We start from the raw sequence: 18,542 nt of genomic DNA, 5'->3' as shown, positions 1-18,542 counted from the left end.
GGGAAGGGGGGAGAGGGAGAGAGAGGGGTGCGATGCTCTGCCTGGGGGAAGGGGGGAGAGGGAGAGAGAGGGTGCGATGCTCTGCCTGGGGGGAGAGGGAGAGAGAGGGTGCGATGCTCTGCCTGGGGGGAGAGGGAGAGAGAGGGTGCGATGCTCTGCCTGGGGGAAGGGGGGAGAGGGAGAGAGAGGGTGCGATGCTCTGCCTGGGGGGAGAGGGAGAGAGAGGGTGCGATGCTCTGCCTGGGGGAAGGGGGGGAGAGAGGGTGCGATGCTCTGCCTGGGGGAAGGGGTGGGAGAGAGAGAGGGTGCTATGCTCTGCCTGGGGAAGGGGGGGGGGAGAGAGAGGGTGCGATGCTCTGCCTGGTGGGAAGGGGGGGAGAGGGAGAGGGAGGGTGCGATGCTCTGCCTGGGGGAAGAGAGGGAGAGGGAGGGTGCGATGCTCTGCCTGTGGGAAGGGGGGAGAGGGAGAGAGAGGGTGCGATGCTCTGCCTGTGGGTGAGGGAGAGAGAGGGTGCGATGCTCTGCCTGGGGGGGGAGAGAGGGTGCGATGCTCTGCCTGGGGAAGGGGGGGAGAGAGGGTGCGATGCTCTGCCTGGGGGAAGGGGTAGGAGAGAGAGGGTGCTATGCTCTGCCTGGGGGAAGGGGGGGGGGGGGGAGAGAGAGGGTGCGATGCTCTGCCTGGGGGAAGTGGGGGGAGAGGGAGAGGGAGGGTGCGATGCTCTGCCTGGGGGAAGAGAGGGAGAGGGAGGGGGCGATGCTCTGCCTGGGGGAAGGGGAGGAAAGGGAGAGAGAGGGTGCGATGCTCTGCCTGTGGGAAGAGGAGGAGAGAGAGAGGGTGCGATGCTCTGCCTGGGGGAAGGGGGGGGAGAGAGAGAGGGTGCGATGCTCTGCCTGGGGGAAGGGGGGGGTGAATGCAATGCTCTGTCTGTGGGGGAGTCGCAGAGCAGCACCCGGTGTCCCTTTCCTCTTTTCCCATTAGAGGCATGGAGCGGGGGAGATAGATCCAGGAGGAGGGGATTGGAGCAGTTGCTGTATATAAGGAAGCCATTGGATATTAAAGCTGGAGCCAGAGATCACAAAGGGTTGAATTCCACAATGATCTGTGACTGATACTGATGGGTTTATTAGCAGGTGATTATCAGCGCATTCATTATACACAGTTTATGGGAATTTGTGGCATTATTATTATTATTATTACTAATTATTGGTCATTTTTCTTTATAGAGTTCGGGGCAATGTCGGCTCCACAGAGAATTCTTCCTCATCCACTGAATATGAACGTTTCATCTATTGGAGAGAATCCCACAAGTGACATAAGAGGATATCTCTGTGTATACATTCTCTGCACTGTGTATTATATGGGTGTACTTATATATTCTCTGTGCTGTGTATTATATGGGGTGTACTTATATATTCTCTGTGCTGTGTATTATATGGGGTGTACTTATATAATGTTTGTATTGATGCTTCTCTGTGTATATTCTCTGTACTGTGTATTATATGGGGTGTACTTATATATTCTCTGTGCTGTCTATTATATGGGGTGTACTTATATAATGTTGTATTGATGCTTCTTGTAATCTTCTATCATGGTAAGTTGTCATTTGCTCGTGTCTTGGTGATCTGATGATTCAGTGACGGTGTTTGTTCCCCCCTCAGAGGTTGTGTGGGTTTTATAAGTGGCCGCATTCACTTTGATATTGTCATGTAAGAGCAGTCATCTGTGTGAGATGCGGTGATGGACAGGGTGTCCTTTTTTTCCCCACTGTCTTTAATAAAGTTTCTTTTATTTAAACTGTTTCTGGATTTCCTCTCTTCTATGGGGTCTCATAGATGCTACCATCACTAATTTAGGACTTAGTGGCAGCTATGGGCTGCTATTAACTCCTTATTACCCCGATTACCATCACACCAGGGCAATCAAGATGATCCAGGTAAAGTGCTGGGATTGTCACATCTAATGGATGCAGCAATCCGGGAGGCTGCAGGCTGATATTTTTAGGCTGGGGGGGCAGGCTAATAACCATAGGCATCCCCAGTCTGAGAATACCAGCCACCAGTTGTGAGGCTTTATCTTGGCTGGGTATCAAAATTGAGGGGACTGCACGCTGTTATTTTACTGTACAATATAGACCCACCGGCGGCTGTGATTGGTTGCAGTCAGACAGCTGTCAGTCAGTGTGGGGGTGCATCTGACTGCAACCAATCACAGCCACCAGTGGGCAGGGGAAGCCGTGAATATGTATGAGCCTAATGAGCGGCTCAGGAAGAAGAATGAGAGGCCGCAGGAGCAGTATGACAGCCGCGCCGGTGATCGGTGAGTATGAAATGCTTGCTCCTACTGCTTTGTGCCGGATTCTGGTCCCCATAGACTTTTTATGGGGACCAGCATCTGACCAGACACCGGGGATCGATCCCCCGCTGACCTGGAGCCAGCGGGGGATTGATCTGCCAGTCCTCCAAAACACAGAAAGAAGTGACATGCTGCTGCTTTTTTCCTTCCACAAAAACTGCAAGGAACAAAGAAGCGACGTGTGCACAGCCTGTCTGAGTTCTCATAGACTTTGCTGGGGAAGACAATGCATGCAGTTTTGGGCAACAAACCACCAAAAAACGTGGCAAAATACGCAGCGTGCGCACAGGGCCTAAAGATGGGATTGCTGTTCGTTAACTTCCCAGACCTGTGACAGTGGCCGGTGTGTAATGTGTGGCAGACGGACAGGAGGTGTGAGAATGGCCTCTACCGCACCACATCCTTAGCTCTTCATTATATTACCTGGCCGGAGTGTAATGTGTGGCAGATGGACAGGAGGTGTGAGAACAGCCTCTGACCGGACCACATCCTTAGCTCTTCATTATATTACCTGGCCGGAGTGTAATGTGTGGCAGACGGACAGGAGGTGTGAGAACGGCCTCTACCGCACCACATCCTTAGCTCTTCATTATATTACCTGGCCGGAGTGTAATGTGTGGCAGATGGACAGGAGGTGTGAGAATGGCCTCTACCGCACCACATCCTTAGCTCTTCATTATATTACCTGGCCGGAGTGTAATGTGTGGCAGATGGACAGGAGGTGTGAGAATGGCCTCTGACCGCACCACATCCTTAGCTCCTCATTATATTACCTGGCCGGAGTGTAATGTGTGGCAGACGGACAGGAGGTGTGAGAACAGCCTCTGACCGGACCACATCCTTAGCTCTTCATTGTATTACCTGGCCGGAGTGTAATGTGTGGCAGACGGACAGGAGGTGTGAGAACAGCCTCTACCGCACCACATCCTCAGCTCTTCATTATATTACCTGGCCGGTGTGTAATGTGTGGCAGACGGACAGGAGGTATGAGAACAGCCTCTGACCGGACCACATCCTCAGCTCTTCATTATATTACCTGGCCGGTGTGTAATGTGTGGCAGACGGACAGGAGGTGTGAGAACGGCCTCTTACCGCACCACAGCCTTAGCTCTTCATTATATTAACTGGCCGGTGTATAATGTGTGGCAGACGGACAGGAGGTATGAGAACAGCCTCTGACCGGACCACATCCTTAGCTCTTCATTATATTACCTGGCCGGTGTGTAATGTGTGGCAGATGGACAGGAGGTAAGAGAACGGCCTCTGACCGCACCACAGCCTTAGCTCTTCATTATATTAACTGGCCGGTGTGTAATGTGTGGCAGATGGACAGGAGGTGTGAGAACGGCCTCTACCGCACCACAGCCTTAGCTCTTCATTGTATTACCTGGCCGGTGTGTAATGTGTGGCAGACGGACAGGAAGTGTGAGAACGGCCTCTGACCGGACCACATCCTTAGCTCTTCGTTATATTACCTGGCCTGTGTGTAATGTGTGGCAGATGGACAGGAGGTATGAGAACGGCCTCTGACTGCACCACAACCATAGCTCTTCATTGTATTACCTGGCCGGTGTGTAATGTGTGGCAGATGGACAGGAGGTATGAGAACGGCCTCTGACTGCACCACAACCTTAGCTCTTCATTATATTACCTGGCCGGTGTGTAATGTGTGGCAGATGGACAGTAGGTATGAGAACGGCCTCTGACTGCACCACAGCCTTAGCTCTTCATTATATTACCTGGCCGGTGTGTAATGTGTGGCAGATGGACAGGAGGTATGAGAACGGCCTCTGACTGCACCACAGCCTTAGCTCTTCATTATATTACCTGGCCGGTGTGTAATGTGTGGCAGACGGACAGGAGGTGTGAGAACGGCCTCTGACCGCACCACATCCTTAGCTCTTCATTATATTACCTGGCCGGTGTGTAATGTGTGGCAGACGGACAGGAGGTGTGAGAACGGCCTCTGACCGCACCACATCCTTAGCTCTTCATTATATTACCTGGCCTGTGTGTAATGTGTGGTAGACGGACAGGAGGTAAACGAACGGCCTCTGACCGAACCACAGCCTTAGCTCTTCATTGTATTACCTGGCCGGTGTGTAATGTGTGGCAGATGGACAGGAGGTAAGAGAACGGCCTCTGACCGCACCACAGCCTAGCTCTTCATTATATTACCTGGCCGGTGTGTAATGTGTGGCAGACGGACAGGAGGTATGAGAACGGTCTCTGACCGGACCACATCCTTAGCTCTTCATTGTATTACCTGGCCGGTGTGTAATGTATGGCAGATGGACAGGAGGTGTGAGAATGGTCTCTACCGCACCACATCCTTAGCTCTTCATTATATTACCTGGCCGGTGTGTAATGTGTGGCAGATGGACAGTAGGTATGAGAATGGCCTCTGACCGCACCACATCCTTAGCTCTTCATTATATTACCTGGCCGGTGTGTAATGTGTGGCAGACGGACAGGAGGTGTGAGAACAGCCTCTGACCGCACCACAGCCTTAGCTCCTCATTATATTACCTGGCCGGTGTGTAATGTGTGGCAGATGGACAGTAGGTATGAGAACGGCCTCTGACCGCACCACAGCCTTAGCTCCTCATTATATTACCTGGCCGGTGTGTAATGTGTGGCAGATGGACAGGAGGTATGAGAACGGCCTCTGACCGCACCACAGCCTTAGCTCCTCATTATATTACCTGGCCGGTGTGTAATGTGTGGCAGATGGACAGTAGGAATGAGAACGGCCTCTGACCGCACCACATCCTTAGCTCTTCATTATATTACCTGGCCGGTGTGTAATGTGTGGCAGATGGACAGGAGGTGTGAGAACGGCCTCTGACCGCACCACAGCCTTAGCTCCTCATTATATTACCTGGCCGGTGTGTAATGTGTGGCAGATGGACAGTAGGTATGAGAACGGCCTCTGACCGCACCACAGCCTTAGCTCCTCATTATATTACCTGGCCGGTGTGTAATGTGTGGCAGATGGACAGTAGGTATGAGAATGGCCTCTGACCGCACCACATCCTTAGCTCTTCATTATATTACCTGGTCGGTGTGTAATGTGTGGCAGACGGACAGGAGGTGTGAGAACAGCCTCTGACCGCACCACAGCCTTAGCTCCTCATTATATTACCTGGCCGGTGTGTAATGTGTGGCAGATGGATAGTAGGTATGATAACGGCCTCTGACCGCACCACAGCCTTAGCTCCTCATTATATTACCTGGCCGGTGTGTAATGTGTGGCAGATGGACAGTAGGTATGAGAACGGCCTCTGACCGCACCACAGCCTTAGCTCCTCATTATATTACCTGGCCGGTGTGTAATGTGTGGCAGATGGACAGGAGGTGTGAGAACGGCCTCTGACCGCACCACAGCCTTAGCTCTTCATTATATTACCTGGCCGGTGTGTAATGTGTGGCAGATGGACAGGAGGTGTGAGAACGGCCTCTGACCGCACCACATCCTTAGCTCTTCATTATATTACCTGGCCGGTGTGTAATGTGTGGCAGACGGACAGGAGGTGTGAGAACGGCCTCTGACCGCACCACATCCTTAGCTCTTCATTATATTACCTGGCCGGTGTGTAATGTGTGGCAGATGGACAGGAGGTATGAGAACGGCCTCTGACCGCACCACAGCCTTAGCTCCTCATTATATTACCTGGCCGGTGTGTAATGTGTGGCAGATGGACAGTAGGTATGAGAACGGCCTCTGACCGCACCACAGCCTTAGCTCCTCATTATATTACCTGGCCGGTGTGTAATGTGTGGCAGATGGACAGTAGGTATGAGAACGGCCTCTGACCGCACCACAGCCTTAGCTCCTCATTATATTACCTGGCCGGTGTGTAATGTGTGGCAGATGGACAGGAGGTGTGAGAACGGCCTCTGACCGCACCACAGCCTTAGCTCTTCATTGTATTACCTGGCCGGTGTGTAATGTGTAGCAGATGGACAGGAGGTGTGAGAACGGCCTCTGACCGGACCACAGCCTTAGCTCTTCATTATATTACCTGGCCGGTGTGTAATGTGTGGCAGATGGACAGGAGGTATGAGAACGGCCTCTGACCGCACCACAGCCTTAGCTCTTCATTGTATTACCTGGCCGGTGTGTAATGTGTGGCAGATGGACAGGAGGTGTGAGAACGGTCTCTACCGCACCACATCCTTAGCTCTTCATTATATTACCTGGCCGGTGTGTAATGTGTGGCAGACTGACAGGAGGTATGAGAACGGCCTCTGACCGCACCACAGCCTTAGCTCTTCATTATATTACCTGGCCGGTGTGTAATGTGTGGCAGATGGACAGGAGGTGTGAGAACGGCCTCTGACCGCACCACAGCCTTAGCTCTTCATTATATTACCTGGCCGGTGTGTAATGTGTGGCAGATGGACAGGAGGTGTGAGAACGGCCTCTGACCGCACCACAGCCTTAGCTCCTCATTATATTACCTGGCCGGTGTGTAATGTGTGGCAGACGGACAGGAGGTGTGAGAACGGTCTGGCATAACGTTACTCACTAGTGATTGATGGCCCTGACAGAAGTTATGAAGCATTGAACGACCCCCCTATTACATGGAATACATTACAAGCTGCGGTCAGACACATTTCACCTATATGGTGATTATGGCAGCTTGTACATCATTGTGAATAGATTTATTTCATAAAATAACCACTTTAAAGGGAAAACAAACCTTACATAGCAAAGTTTGTAATAGTGAGTTGAAAGAAAAAAAACATCTGCAAAGGGCGTCCTGCAACTAAAGGTCTTATCCTGATTAACTACTCATTAATTTTTTTTCTTTCCTTCGACTCCATGTGTAACAGAACAAGAAACTTTAGTAACGTTCAGAAGTGTCTACATCAAGACATTGATCTCTTCCAGCCAATCACTGACCTCAGCAACTCGTTCCAGCTACATCGGATGAGCCACGGAGATCTGTGATTGGCTGCAGCAATGTTGACGTGATGTCACAGCCAAACAGCATAGAACATCACCGCAGTGAAGACGGTGCTCAATCTGGTTTGGGGGTGTACATTTACACCGCGTGCAGAATTATTAGGCAAGTTGTATTTTAGAGGATTTTTTTTATTATTGATCAACAACTATGTTCTCAATCAATCCAAAAGACTCATAAATATCAAAGCTTAATATTTTTGGCAGTTGGAGTGGTTTTTTTTTTAGATTTGTCTCTCTTAGGAGGATATCTGTTTGTGCAGGTAACTATTACTGTGCAGCATTATTAGGCAACTTAATAAAAACCAAATATATCCCCATCTCACTTGTTTATTTTCACCAGGTAAACCAATATAACTGCACAAAATTTAGAAATAAACATTTCTGACATGCAAAAATAAAACCCCAAAAAATGAGTGACCAATATAGCCACCTTTCTTTATGATGACACTAAGCAGCCGACCATCCATAGATGCTGTCAGTTGCTTGATCTGTTTACGATCAACATTGCATGCAGCAGCCACCACAGCCTCCCAGACACTGTTCCGAGAGGTGCACTGTTTTCCCTCCCTGTAGATCTAACATTTTATGAGGGACCACAGGTTCTCTATGGGGTTCAGATCAGGTGAACAAGGGGGCCATGTCATTATTTTTTTCATCTTTTAGATCTTTACTTTTCAGCAACGCTGTGGAGTAGTTGGATGCATGTGATAGAGCAATGTCCTGCATGAAAATCATGTTTTTCTTGAACGATACCGACTTCTTCCTGTACCACTGCTTGAAGTTGTCTTCCAGAAACTGGCAGTAAGTCTGGGAGTTGAGCTTCACTCCATCCTCAATTCGAAAAGGTCCCACAAGTTCATCTTTGATGATACCAGCCCATACCAGTTCCCCACCTCCACCTTGCTGGCGTCTGAGTCGGAGTAGAGCTCTCTGCCCTTTACTGATCCAGCTTCTGGCTCATCCATCTGGCCCAGCAAGAGTCACACTCATTTCATCAGTCCATAAAACCTTTGAAAAACCAGTCTTAAGATATTTCTTGCCCAGTCTTGACGTTTTATCTTATGTTTCTTGTTCAGAGGTGGTGGTTTTTCAGCCTTCCTTACCTTGGCAATGTCCCTGAGTATGGCACACCTTGTGCTTTTTGATACTCCAGTAACGTTGCAGCTCTGAAATATGGCCACACTGGTGGCAAATGGCATCTTGGCAGCTTTATGCTTGATTTTCATCAATTCATTGGCAGTTATTTTGCGCCTTTTTTGCCCAGCACGCTGCTTGCGACCCTGTTGGCTATTTGACATGAAACGCTTGATTGTTCGGTGATCACGCTTCAAAAGTTTGTCAGTTTCAAGACTGCTGCATCCATCTGAAAGACATCTCACAATTTTGGACTTTTCAAAGAACGTCAAATCTCTCTTCTGACCCATTTTGCCAAAGGAAAGGAAGTTGCCTAATAATTAAGCACACCTTATATAGGGTGTTAATGTCATTACACCGCACCCCTCCTCATTACAGAGATGCACATCACCTGATTTACTTAATTGGTAGTTGTCCTACTCCAAGCTATATAGGCTTGAGAGCCAACATGTATAAAAAGCATCATGTGATCAAAATACTCATTTACCTAATAATTCTGCACACAGTGTATTTGCACAGTCAGTGTTTGCAACGTTTTGGAAGTAGCGTGTTTGTTTGCATACAGAATGCTGCGTTCTACAGTACAAGCACAGTGGATGGATTTATAGAAATCTCTTGCCCACGGTGCTTCTTTTCTCTGCTCCGTAAACTTACATGTGGCGCGGCTTTCAAGCTGCAGCATGTCAATTTATGTTCTTGTGGCCAGAATGTTCTTCATAGGGAGAAAAAAGCAAAAGTAGGTAGCACACTGAACCCTGATAGTAGGCGCGGACTGCTGCATTCTCCTGCAGAGCACACTCACATTTCCACAGGCGGGCTGACACTGCGTCAGCTGCTGTACATGCAACCTAAGAGCTTACTTTGTAGTCTTCCATATCACTTAGTCTATGTGAAAAAAAATAATGTGAACACTTTCAAATCTAGTACCACTAATATACTAATCGCCTACTGATAGATGACAGACTGAACATGAGTCAACAGTGTGATGCAGCAGCAAAAAAGACAAGCACAATTGTAGCTATGTATTTACAGAAGCACAGATAATAATAAGTTTTATTTCTATAGCGCCAACATATTCCACAGCGCTTTACAATTCAGAGGGGACATGTACAGACAATATGAGAATACAAAATAACAAAATTAAGATAGCAGGAGGAGTGAGGGCCCTGCTCGTAAGCTTACATTCTATGAGGAAATAGGGGAGACACAAAAATTGAATGGGGGGAGAAAAGCTTGTCATATATGGTCCAGCCATCGATCACGTGAAGTAATTATCACCCTCTACTCCTCTTTGGTCAGACCTCATCTGCAATTCTGAGCACCATGTCTTAAAAAAAAGACAGCAACAAATTGGAGCAAGTTCAGAGAAGAGCAGCCAGAATGGTGACCGGTCTATAAACTGTCCGATGAGGAACGGTTACAGGATTTGGGAATGTTTAGCTTGAAAAAAGAAAACTGAGAGGAATCTTAAAAGCCGTCTGCAAATATCTCAAAGGCTGTCGAACTAGGGTTGACAAGGACAAGGAAAGAATAGAAGCAATGGAATGAAACTGATTGGGAAGCGTCACAGATTAGATTTTGGAATAAAAACCTTTTGACAATGAGGGTGATCAATGACTGGAACCACAAGAGGTAATGAGTCCCCCTCCCCCCCCCCCCCCCCCCCCCTTCAATGGAAGACGTAAAAAGGAGACTGGACAGACACCTGTGTGGGATGATATAGTGAATCTTGCTTTGAGCAGGGAGTTGGACCTGATGACCCTGGAGGTCCCGTCCAACTATAACATTCTATGATTCTACTGCAGATAATCTACAGATACAGTAGAATAAATCCCAATTGGCATGATGACATGGTTTTTAGCCAAGTGTGTCCATTTTAAAAACACCCCTAGGGACCTGGTCCTTTAGCCCACTAGAGTTTAGCATTTTCATAGCGAGCAGGCTAAATCCTAGTGGGCAGAAGGACCTGGTCCATTAGATCACTAAGTCTTGTATTAAAACAGTTATTGGGACCTGGTCCTTTAGCCCACTAGGATTTAGCTTTCGCATAGAGAGCAGGCTAAATCCCAGTGGGCAGAAGGACCCAGTCCTTTTTCCCACTAAGAATTGTATTAAAACACTCATTAGGACCTGATCCTTTAGCCCACTAGGAATTAGCTTTCTCATAGAGAGCAGGCTAAATCCCAGTGGGCAGAAGGACCTGGTCCCTCTGCCCACTGGCAAATAGCTGGCTCTGGATAGAGAAAGCGAAATCCCAGTGGAAGGATCCATTAGATCACTAAGTCTTGTATTAAAACAGTTATTGGGACCTGGTCCTTTAGCCCACTAGGAATTAGCTTTCTCATAGAGAGCAGGCTAAATCCCAGTGGGCAGATGGACGTAGTCCCTCTGCCCACTGGGAATCTGGATAGAGAAAGCTAAATCCCAGTGGAAGGAGGGACCTGGTCCTTTAGCCCACTGGGATTTAGCTTTCTCTCTATAGAGTCGGCTATTTCCCAGTGGGCAGAGGGACCAGGTCCTTCTAGCCACTGGGATTTAGCCACGACCCTCCGCGTTATCACTAATGAGGACTGTTTCTCCACCTCAGGGTCAGGCTCCGTCCGCTCTGCACAGCCCGAGCACCGCTGCTTCCCGCCCACAGCTCTGCAGTCTGCGCTGCACTGAGGAGGCCCCGCCCCTTCCGGTGACGTCTTTCCCTCGAAAAATCAACTCCACTCTAGAGGCTCCAGCAGCATACACAGGAGTGTGGGGAGGGTCCACAGCGAGTGCTGCCCTCCAGCGGCTGACACATGGTGCTACAGGCTGCACAGCCTGCTGGACGGTCACAGTGCGCAGCCCCTGAGCACCTCTATAGCGCACACTGCAGGAGTCCTCATGGCTCCCCTCCTGGAGTACGAGAACCAGATCTTCCTGGACCTGTTCCATGAGGACGGGCTGGTGATCGCCGCCCGTGGACTCGGCATTGACAGGATCCTGCAGAACTTCCTGAAGCTGTATTGTGACCCGGGAAACCTGGTGCTGAATACCGGTCCTGCAGAGGAGGTAACAGGAGCAAGCAGAGCGGGGGCGGGACCGGCGGCGAGTGTCATGGGGGAGAGGGGCCGGCAGCGAGTGTCATGGGGGAGAGGGACCGGCGGCGAGTGTCATGGGGGAGAGGGGCCGGCAGCGAGTGTCATGGGGGAGAGGGACCGGCGGCGAGTGTCATGGGGAGAGGGGCCGGCAGCGAGTGTCATGGGGGAGAGGGGCCGGCGGCGAGTGTCATGGGGGAGAGGGGCCGGCAGCGAGTGTCATGGGGGAGAGGGGGCGGCAGCGAGTGTCATGGGGGAGAGGGGCCGGCAGCCAGTGTCATGGGGGAGAGGGGCCGGCGGCGAGTGTCATGGGGGAGAGGGACCGGCAGCGAGTGTCATGGGGGAGAGGGGCCGGCGGCGAGTGTCATGGGGGCGGGGCCGGCGGCGAGTGTCATGGGGGAGAGGGGCCGGCAGCGAGTGTCATGGGGGAGAGGGACCGGCAGCGAGTGTCATGGGGGAGAGGGGCCGGCAGCGAGTGTCATGGGGGAGAGGGACCGGCGGCTAGTGTCATGGGGGAGAGGGACCGGCAGCGAGTGTCATGGGGGAGAGGGACCGGCGGCGAGTGTCATGGGGGAGAGGGGCCGGCAGCGAGTGTCATGGGGAGAGGGACCGGCGGCGAGTGTCATGGGGAGAGGGGCCGGCAGCGAGTGTCATGGGGGAGAGGGGCCGGCGGCGAGTGTCATGGGGGAGAGGGGCCGGCAGCGAGTGTCATGGGGGAGAGGGGGCGGCAGCGAGTGTCATGGGGGAGAGGGGCCGGCAGCCAGTGTCATGGGGGAGAGGGGCCGGCGGCGAGTGTCATGGGGGAGAGGGACCGGCAGCGAGTGTCATGGGGGAGAGGGGCCGGCGGCGAGTGTCATGGGGGCGGGGCCGGCGGCGAGTGTCATGGGGGAGAGGGGCCGGCAGCGAGTGTCATGGGGGAGAGGGACCGGCAGCGAGTGTCATGGGGGAGAGGGGCCGGCAGCGAGTGTCATGGGGGAGAGGGACCGGCAGCGAGTGTCATGGGGGAGAGGGACCGGCAGCGAGTGTCATGGGGGAGAGGGACCGGCAGCGAGTGTCATGGGGGCGGGACCGGCAGTGAGTGTCATGGGGGAGAGGGGCCAGCGGCGAGTGTCATGGGGGAGAGGGGCCAGCGGCGAGTGTCATGGGGGAGAGGGGCCAGCGGCGAGTGTCATGGGGGAGAGGGCCGGCGAGTGTCATGGGGGAGAGGGGCCGGCGGCGAGTGTCATGGGGGAGAGGGGCCGGCGGCGAGTGTCATGGGGGAGAGGGCCGGCGGCGAGTGTCATGGGGGAGAGGGGCCGGCGGCGAGTGTCATGGGGGAGAGGGGCCGGCGGCTAGTGTCATGGGGAGAGGGGCCGGCGGCTAGTGTCATGGGGGAGAGGGACCGGCGGCGAGTGTCATGGGGGAGAGGGGCCGGCAGCCAGTGTCATGGGGGAGAGGGGCCGGCGGCGAGTGTCATGGGGGAGAGGGACCGGCAGCGAGTGTCATGGGGAGAGGGGCCGGCGGCGAGTGTCATGGGGGCGGGGCCGGCGGCGAGTGTCATGGGGGAGAGGGGCCGGCGGCGAGTGTCATGGGGGAGAGGGGCCGGCGGCTAGTGTCATGGGGGAGAGGGGCCGGCGGCTAGTGTCATGGGGGAGAGGGGCCGGCGGCGAGTGTCATGGGAGGGCCGAGGTCAGGGGGAGAGGGACCGGCGGCGAGTGTCATGGGGAGAGGGCCGGCAGCGAGTGTCATGGGGGAGAGGGGCCGGCGGCTAGTGTCATGGGGAGAGAGGGCCGGCGGCGAGTGTCATGGGGGGAGAGGGGCCGGCGGCTAGTGTCATGGGGGAGAGGGGCCGGCGGCTAGTGTCATGGGGGAGAGGGGCCAGCGGCGAGTGTCATGGGGGAGAGGGGCCGGCGGCGAGTGTCATGGGGGAGAGGGGCCGGCGGCGAGTGTCATGGGGGAGGGGATGATAGCAAGCGAGCCTGGTAGGGAAGGTCAGATGTAGCAGAGCAGAGACAGTCAGACACTGTACATCTGTCTCTGTACTGTTACATCTGACCGTCTCACTTAGATATAGCAGAGCTGAGACAGATGAGGTAAAGCAGAGACTGTCAGATGTAGCAGAACAGAGACAGTCTGCTCTGCTACATCTGACCGTCTTTCCTACATCGGACCGAGTTGGTCAGGTATAGCAGAGCAGAGTCAGATGGAAGAGGGGAACTAACCCAGGAGTTCTTCAGCTGAGCGAGGACTACCTGCATTCACCTGGGGCAGTCCCCGGCTTCAGTGGTGGTTCCAATCACTAAATAGAAGCTGGTTCACCGTAAGGCTATGTTCACATGTTGCTTTTTTGCTGCTTTTTTTCCTGCAGCCACACCTGCTCTTTTGACAGTAAAAAAAGCAGCTTCCAAACAGCAGGTTTTGCTGGATTTTTTTACAGCTTTTTTTTGCTGCGTTTCTTGGTGTCTTTTGTCTACAGAACATGTTGGAATAATGTTAGATTCATTCACCACAAAAGCAGTAGAACGCTCAGTTGTGTTTTTGCACTTCTGTCATTGCTTTCAATAGTGAAAAAAGCAGCAAAAACGCTGAAATAACTGACACGCTGCTTCTTTCAAAAACGCAGCAGTTTTTTTCTGGAATCTTGGAGCTTTTGCTGTTAGTGTAAAAAGCAGCTTTTCATTTACATAAAAAGCAACATGTGAACACAGCCTAACCCGAGCACCACGCGATACCCGGCCCTGCTTATTACTAGATCGAGCACCCCAATGCTAGATCTAGTAACGAGCAGTGCCCAGCACTACTCCCCATGCAAAAAACAGACCCTCCTCCAAAAATATTAAAAGAAAATGGTGACACAAGCTATTTTTATTTTTTTCTTTAATGAATTTCCACAATTTTTTTCACCATTTAAACTTTTTTTTTTTTTAATTATTCTTTATTGCCATATTCGTACTGACCTGTAGAATCCTATTGTTAGGTCAGTTTTACCACCCTCCAATGAATCTCATAAACCCCCCTCCCCTCATTGAAAATTACATCCTGGGCGGCACGGTGGCTCAGTGGTTAGCACTGTATGGTGGCTCAGTGGTTAGCACTGCAGTCTTGCAGCGCTGGGGTCCTGGGTTCAAATCCCACCAAGGACACCATCTACAAGGAGTTTGTATGTTCTCCCTGTGTTTGCGTGGGTTTCCTCCGGGGTCTCTGGTTTCCTCTCACACTACAAAGACATACTGATAGGGACCTTAGATTATGAGCCCCAATGGGGACAGTGTTGCCAATGTATGTAAAGTGCTGTGGAATTAATAGCGCTATATAAATGAATAAATATTATATTATTATTATTATTATTATCCTGCAAAAAACAAGTCCTCCTATGGCTGCGTGGATGAAAATATTAAAATGATGGCTCATAGAAGAAGGGGAGGAAAAAAAATGAAACCACCAAAACATGGGGAAAGCAACCTGGTCAGGAGTGGGTTAATGTGGCCTTGATGATGGGTATTTTTGGAGCAGCGTTATCATGTGTCGTGGGTATTTTGGAGCAGCACATAGTATTGATTTTCGGGTAAGGCCGGTTTCACATCTCCGGTATTTTGCCGGATGCGGCACAAATGCAGTACAGTTACATTCATTTACAATGGAAGGGCGACACCACGCGGACACGTGCTTCATACACAACCGCATGGTGTCGCGCTTCCATTGTAAATGAATGTAACTGTTCTCCATTTGTGCCGGATCCGGCTTCCAGCAAAATACCGGGGATGTGAAACCAGCCTAAGGCCACAACAGTTCTCCTGTAATGTCTTTCTTTATAACATTGGTGCTGCTCTGTCGTTTCAGGAATATCTAATTGAACAGATGAGATCGGAAGGAGTCGCCCATTTGCCTCGTATTATCACCAATGAGGTTGGCAGTAATGAACGCTACGATGTCTACACACAGGGGGCGTCCTGTTCGTCACCAGGCGCATCCTCGTGGTTGATTTCCTCACTGACCGGATTCCTGCCAGCCTGATAACTGGTGAGTGCCACAACACCGGGAGAGAAGAGCAATCACTGACATAAGGCGCATCAGACTGATGTCAGCCCTGGAGGAAGAAGAAAGGCCGAGCCATCAACACCAATAATGAAATCCTTCACATAGTAGAAAACGCCTTTGATTTAAAGGGAACCTGTCACCAGATTTGGGGCCTATAAGCTGCGGCCACCACCAGTGGGCTCTTATATACAGCATTCTAACATGCTGTATATAAGAGCCCAGGCCACTGTGTAGAACATAAAAATACTTTATAATACTCACCTAAACGGTTGCTGCGGTGGATTTGGGTCATATGGCTGTCTTCGTCCTCCGGTGCTGGCGCCTCCTCTTTCGGCCATCTTCGTTCTCCTTCTGAAGCCTGGGTGCATGACGCGTCCTATGTCATACACACTCACCGGTCCCGCTCATGCGCACTACAATACTTTGAGCTGCCCTGCTCAGGGAAGATCAAAGTGCACCTGCGCAAGACCTCAATGTCGGCAAGTGTGGGTGATGTAGGACGCGTCATGCACCCCGGCTTCAGAAGATGGAGGACAAAGATGGCCAAAAGAGGAAGCGCCAGTACCGGAGAATGGAGACGCCCATATGACCCAACTCCACTGCAGCGACTGTTTAAGTATTATGAAGTGTTTTTTACGTTATATAGAGCAGCCTGGGCTCTTATATACAGCATGTTAGAGTGTGTATATAAGAGCCCACTGGTGGTGGCCGCAGCTTATAGGCCCCAAATCTGGTGACAGGTTCCCTTTAAAGCATTTTTCATGTTTATCGGTTCCTCATCACCGGTCAAGAGTTCTAGTATGCTAGGCCAAAAATAGGCCAAAGGTCTTGAGTCTGAATTTCGCAAATAAATATTTTAAGTGGTTTCTTAGTAGTAGAAAGATTGGCGATACCTATTAACTAACAAGACTGTGACTGGAGTTGGAGCCTGATCGTGCGCTAAGTGTCACTTCTGTATATTGGGAGTGATAACTTATTAAGTACTGTTGTAGCAGTATAATTATTATATTTTGCGTTGGAGCCCAGGAGATTCTATTGGTTTTCCTAACATTTGATATTGATGATGAGTGGGGGTCCGACAAGCTGCACCCCCAGTGAAAACTGTTCTTACCTCTGATCAGAGCTGCACAGCACCATTCATTGTGTTGTGGCCGGGTCGTGCTCTGGCGTTCAGCTCCTACGTGCTCCCGGTGCAGCTCTGTTCAGTGTTTACACCCTCCACAGCCCAAATCAGTGCAGGTTCCTGGTGACCTGAAAATGGGTCGTCAATATGTGCCATGGGAGTCCCTTATTGGAGTTATCTTGGACCTTGCTCTTTTTTTTTGGGGGGGGGGGGGTTTATGGGAATAATTGGCATGTAGTGTTCCACCCAGCAATGATAACAGTGGTCACAGACTGGCGATTGTGCTACTTTCAGTGATGCTATGATGATGGAAATGCTACTTTTAAACTCTATGTTGAGGGGGCATCACTGTCAATGAGGGGAGCTGCTGTCAGTCTGCAGGACGTCGGCAGTGACGCCCATCAATAGAGCAGACTAGAAGAGGAAGAGCTGCACTGTTGACATGAGGTTAAAGGGAATCTGTCACCAGGTTTTTGCTACCTCATCTGAGAACAGCATATTGTAGGGGCAGAGGTCCTGATCACTGCAGACATTGGAAAGGGTCCGGATACAAAGTAGCAAGCCAATATCACAGCTGCTAGGAGGAAGGTTTACTGAGATCTCATAGAAATGATTGATGCTCTGCAATTGGTTATTTACTACTGCATTGCCAGATGTTGACTATGGAAATCGCCCGACCATGGACATGTGGTGATTATATGAGGCAACCCATTATATCATACCCTTAAGGGGGCTTTACACGCAGCGACATCGCTAGCGAAAGCATCCGCCCCCATCGGTTGTGCGTCACGGGCAAATCGCTGCCCATGGCGCACAACATCATTAGGACCCGTCACACGGACTTACCTGACTAGCGACATCGCTGTGGCCGGCGAACCACCTCCTTTCTAAGGGGACAGTTTGTGCGATGTCACACGGCAGCCGTCCAATAGAAGCGGAGGGGCGGAGATGAGCTGGACAAACATCCCGCCCACCTTCCTTCCTCATTGCGGGCGGCCACATGTACGATGTTGTTCCTCGTTCCTGCGGTGTCACACGTAGCGATATGTGCTGCCTCAGGAACGACGAACAACCTGCGTCCTCAACAACCAACGATTTTTTGAAAATGAACGACGTTTCGACGATTAGGTGAGTATTTTTGATCGTTAACACTCACTTGGAGCTGTTACACGCAACGACGTGGCTAACGATGACGGATGTGCGTCACGGAATCCGTGACCCCGGCGATATATCGTTAGATACGTCATTGCGTGTAACGGGGCCTTAAGAGTCACTATTTGATGTAGAGTGGTCTCTTCTGAGGTGAAAATGGGTGCACCCTGGACTAACACTATCCTTTTGAGGGACAACAACTAACATAAAGACTAACCGCAAGACCAATCGTTTGTTACCCCTGCTTCAGTCCATGGAATTTATATTCATTTATTTTTTGTCATAACTCATTTGATCACCTGCAACTAATCTGTTATTGATCCTCGCTATAGTTGGAGGATACTACATGTTGGAAAAGTGATCTACATTATACACCATGTTTAGTCATTCTATTTATTCTACAAACGACCCCTGAGGAACCTCCCGTTTGGAGGTGAAACGCATCGGGTCGGTTAGGGGTACATGGGTTGTTAGATGAGCGACCCTGTGATATATGGTGTAACAAGCAGCCATGACACCTTTTAATAACTTGTTTTTATGTGAGGAAATAGATTTTTAATATCCCTTAGATCCTTGACTATAGGACTATTGACTACTGGACGGGTTAGGGGTTGGTCGGACTGCTGTATTCACAATTTCGGGGAAACGATCCTTTACTTTTAGAGGTCCTGCTCAAATAGTCATGTTTAATGATTATTTCCTTTTCTAGATCTTGAGAGCTAA

The 18,542-nt window shown here is 50.9% G+C and overlaps 1 protein-coding gene across 1 annotated transcript in view; it reads left to right on the top strand.

Annotated features, from left to right (window-relative positions):
* Positions 1 to 18,542, top strand: part of LOC142246671 (DNA repair endonuclease XPF-like) — a 152,757-nt gene extending 134,215 nt beyond the window's left edge. Inside the window, exons 5-7 of the mRNA XM_075319736.1 lie at positions 1,225 to 1,364; positions 15,347 to 15,419; positions 18,529 to 18,542. Coding sequence (XP_075175851.1) covers positions 1,225 to 1,364; positions 15,347 to 15,419; positions 18,529 to 18,542 — 227 coding nt within the window. The remainder of the gene's footprint in view (positions 1 to 1,224; positions 1,365 to 15,346; positions 15,420 to 18,528) is intronic.

This window comes from Anomaloglossus baeobatrachus, chromosome 7, assembly GCF_048569485.1.
Source record: "Anomaloglossus baeobatrachus isolate aAnoBae1 chromosome 7, aAnoBae1.hap1, whole genome shotgun sequence".
Lineage (NCBI taxonomy): Eukaryota > Metazoa > Chordata > Amphibia > Anura > Aromobatidae > Anomaloglossus > Anomaloglossus baeobatrachus.
The sequence above is the reverse complement of the archived record's forward strand: the minus strand, read 5'-3'. Positions and strand labels throughout refer to the sequence as shown.